This window comes from Cyprinodon variegatus, unplaced genomic scaffold, assembly GCF_000732505.1.
Source record: "Cyprinodon variegatus isolate N-32 unplaced genomic scaffold, C_variegatus-1.0 Scaffold332, whole genome shotgun sequence".
In the NCBI taxonomy this organism is placed as follows: domain Eukaryota; kingdom Metazoa; phylum Chordata; class Actinopteri; order Cyprinodontiformes; family Cyprinodontidae; genus Cyprinodon; species Cyprinodon variegatus.
In genome coordinates, this window is record NW_015150785.1 from 763,208 (window position 1) to 765,279 (window position 2,072).

The 2,072-nt window shown below is 43.5% G+C and overlaps 1 protein-coding gene across 3 annotated transcripts in view; it reads right to left on the reverse strand.

The window, feature by feature from the left end:
• Nucleotides 1-2,072, reverse strand: part of myo6 (myosin VI) — an 80,030-nt gene that overhangs the window by 10,592 nt on the left and 67,366 nt on the right. For all 3 annotated transcript variants that reach the window (XM_015385181.1, XM_015385180.1, XM_015385182.1), the window contains one exon: nucleotides 228-331. In XM_015385181.1, coding sequence (XP_015240667.1) covers nucleotides 228-331 — 104 coding nt within the window. The remainder of the gene's footprint in view (nucleotides 1-227; nucleotides 332-2,072) is intronic.

Genomic DNA, 2,072 nt, shown 5'->3' on the forward strand with positions numbered 1-2,072 from the left:
GCAAAATTCTCAGTAAAGCCCTAATACTTCTTTGCACTGCACAGATGGAAAGCCTGGATGTATAAGGTAAAACACAGTGGTTTTAATTCAATTTAGTGCCAAAATACTGGAACTATATATATTACATAAATTAGTAATAAATGGGGGGAAACAGCAGAATTGTAATAAAGGATTTAATGCACATACAAGCAAACTTGGTGCTGAAATAGGATTAAGGATTTTCTCACCACAGGAAGTGTTGATGACATCTCGCAGCTCAGCATACTTCCACTTGCTCAGATCATACTTTTTCACACCAGCAGCAGCTTTGGTGGCCTGCACCTGAGGACCTCTGTGGTTAGGAACAGATAAAGTTGGATGAGAAAGGTGAAGCAGAACCTGCAGATGCAAACAGGTGATTTGGGAAGCGGAGAGCCGTGGTGATAGGGGGGAATGTTTCCAGAATTTAAAGCTGATTCTGCATTTTGAATTTCAGGACGGAGTCAAATTTGATAAAGCAAACCCAACAGGATCAGAGATAATCTGGTGAGATTCAAACAGCAGATATGGAATGATTCAAACCTGCAATTAAGAGAAATTTTAGAAAACATTGAATCTTTTTGTATTTGTTGTATCATTGCTTTGATTTAGCAGAATAGAGAAGAAGGAAAACATGCTTTTGCTTTTAAATAAAACAGACTGATAGTAACAGATGTCATTTCAGCTACCTAACAGATTGAGTTTTGTCTCCTTCCCTCCTGCTGAGTTGATCCAGCTAATTCTATATGAGGAATGAAGGGATTTGCCTCTCCTAATTACAGTCAGCATAGTGTCTCTGGATAAGGGAGCTGTTAATCTATGAATCATTAGATTATCTTTTAGAAATCTTACTGAGTGGAGAGATAAAATGAGTTCAGGATCCGTATCATTCTGTTTGTGACATGTGCCGGTGTGCAAAGGTTGTAAATCTGAAAAGCCTTGATAAACATGTAAGAAGAAGCCGAGGCAACGGTCAGCTTTTGGCTCCTGCAGCAGGTTAACAGGAAAACAGGAGGCCTCTCAGAGTCCATCAGCTGATCTTAAAGACAAGTCTGCATACTTGTACTGCACCAAAGCTCTCCTCTTTACACATGCTACACAGATTTAACTTTATTAAACACAATATCTGTTTTCTTCAAAGCTCATATGAATAGCAAAACCAGTTTGTATTTAGTCCTGTCATGATCTAGCATGTTTGCTCTCCCTTAATTGGTAATTTCTTTCACCTGCCGTTTTCCCTCCCTGCCTCAATTATAATTTATTCCTCTCACCTGTTTCCTCTGTTTATATTCAGTTCAGCCTGAGCATTCAGGGCCAGATCATTATTTGTTTTCGTTGAGTCTGTCTGTTCAGTTTGATTTCATGGTTCATGTCCTGGATCCTAGCTGCCAGTGGAAAGAGGGTTTTTGTGTTTGTCTCGTCTCCTGATCATCCACTGTTCCTCCCCCGCGGAGTCCTCTGGGTTTTTGGCTCAATATGTGGGGACGTTCAGTTTTTATCTCAGTAAGCCTGGCTCCAGGGAGGAGACCAGTTTAAAGTCCTGCATCAAGTTCTGGTTCCACGTCCTGTCTTGGCTACCCTCTTCCACTGAGCCTGCCCGTCTGCACCTGATGCTGTGTTCTCCTGTGCGTGACCACCTGGTCATGCCCTTTGGACCCTGTCAGACTCTGAACCCTCCTGGGAGCCTGTGGATGCCTGGAAGTCTGGATCCTGCCTCCTGTTCCTGTCCCTGTCTGTTCTGGATCCCTGACCAGGATCGGCTTCCAGCATGTCCTCTGGGACTGCAGCACTTCGGGACATTCTAGGACTGGACTATTAAACCAGGTAAGTGGCCAACTCAGATAATCATCTTCTGTCAGATGATCGTGATCACTTACCTGTGTTTCTCCCACTACAGAGTGTCTGAGATCGGGCGGTGCCCCGCCCCCCTCCTGCAGTGTCAGCGAGCCTCAGCTCCACCTTAGTTTTCTTTATTTAATAAACGTTTTGAACTTTCCTATTGGCTTTCTCTCCTTGAATACTGGGTCCATCTGCCCTCGGTCCATGACAAGTCC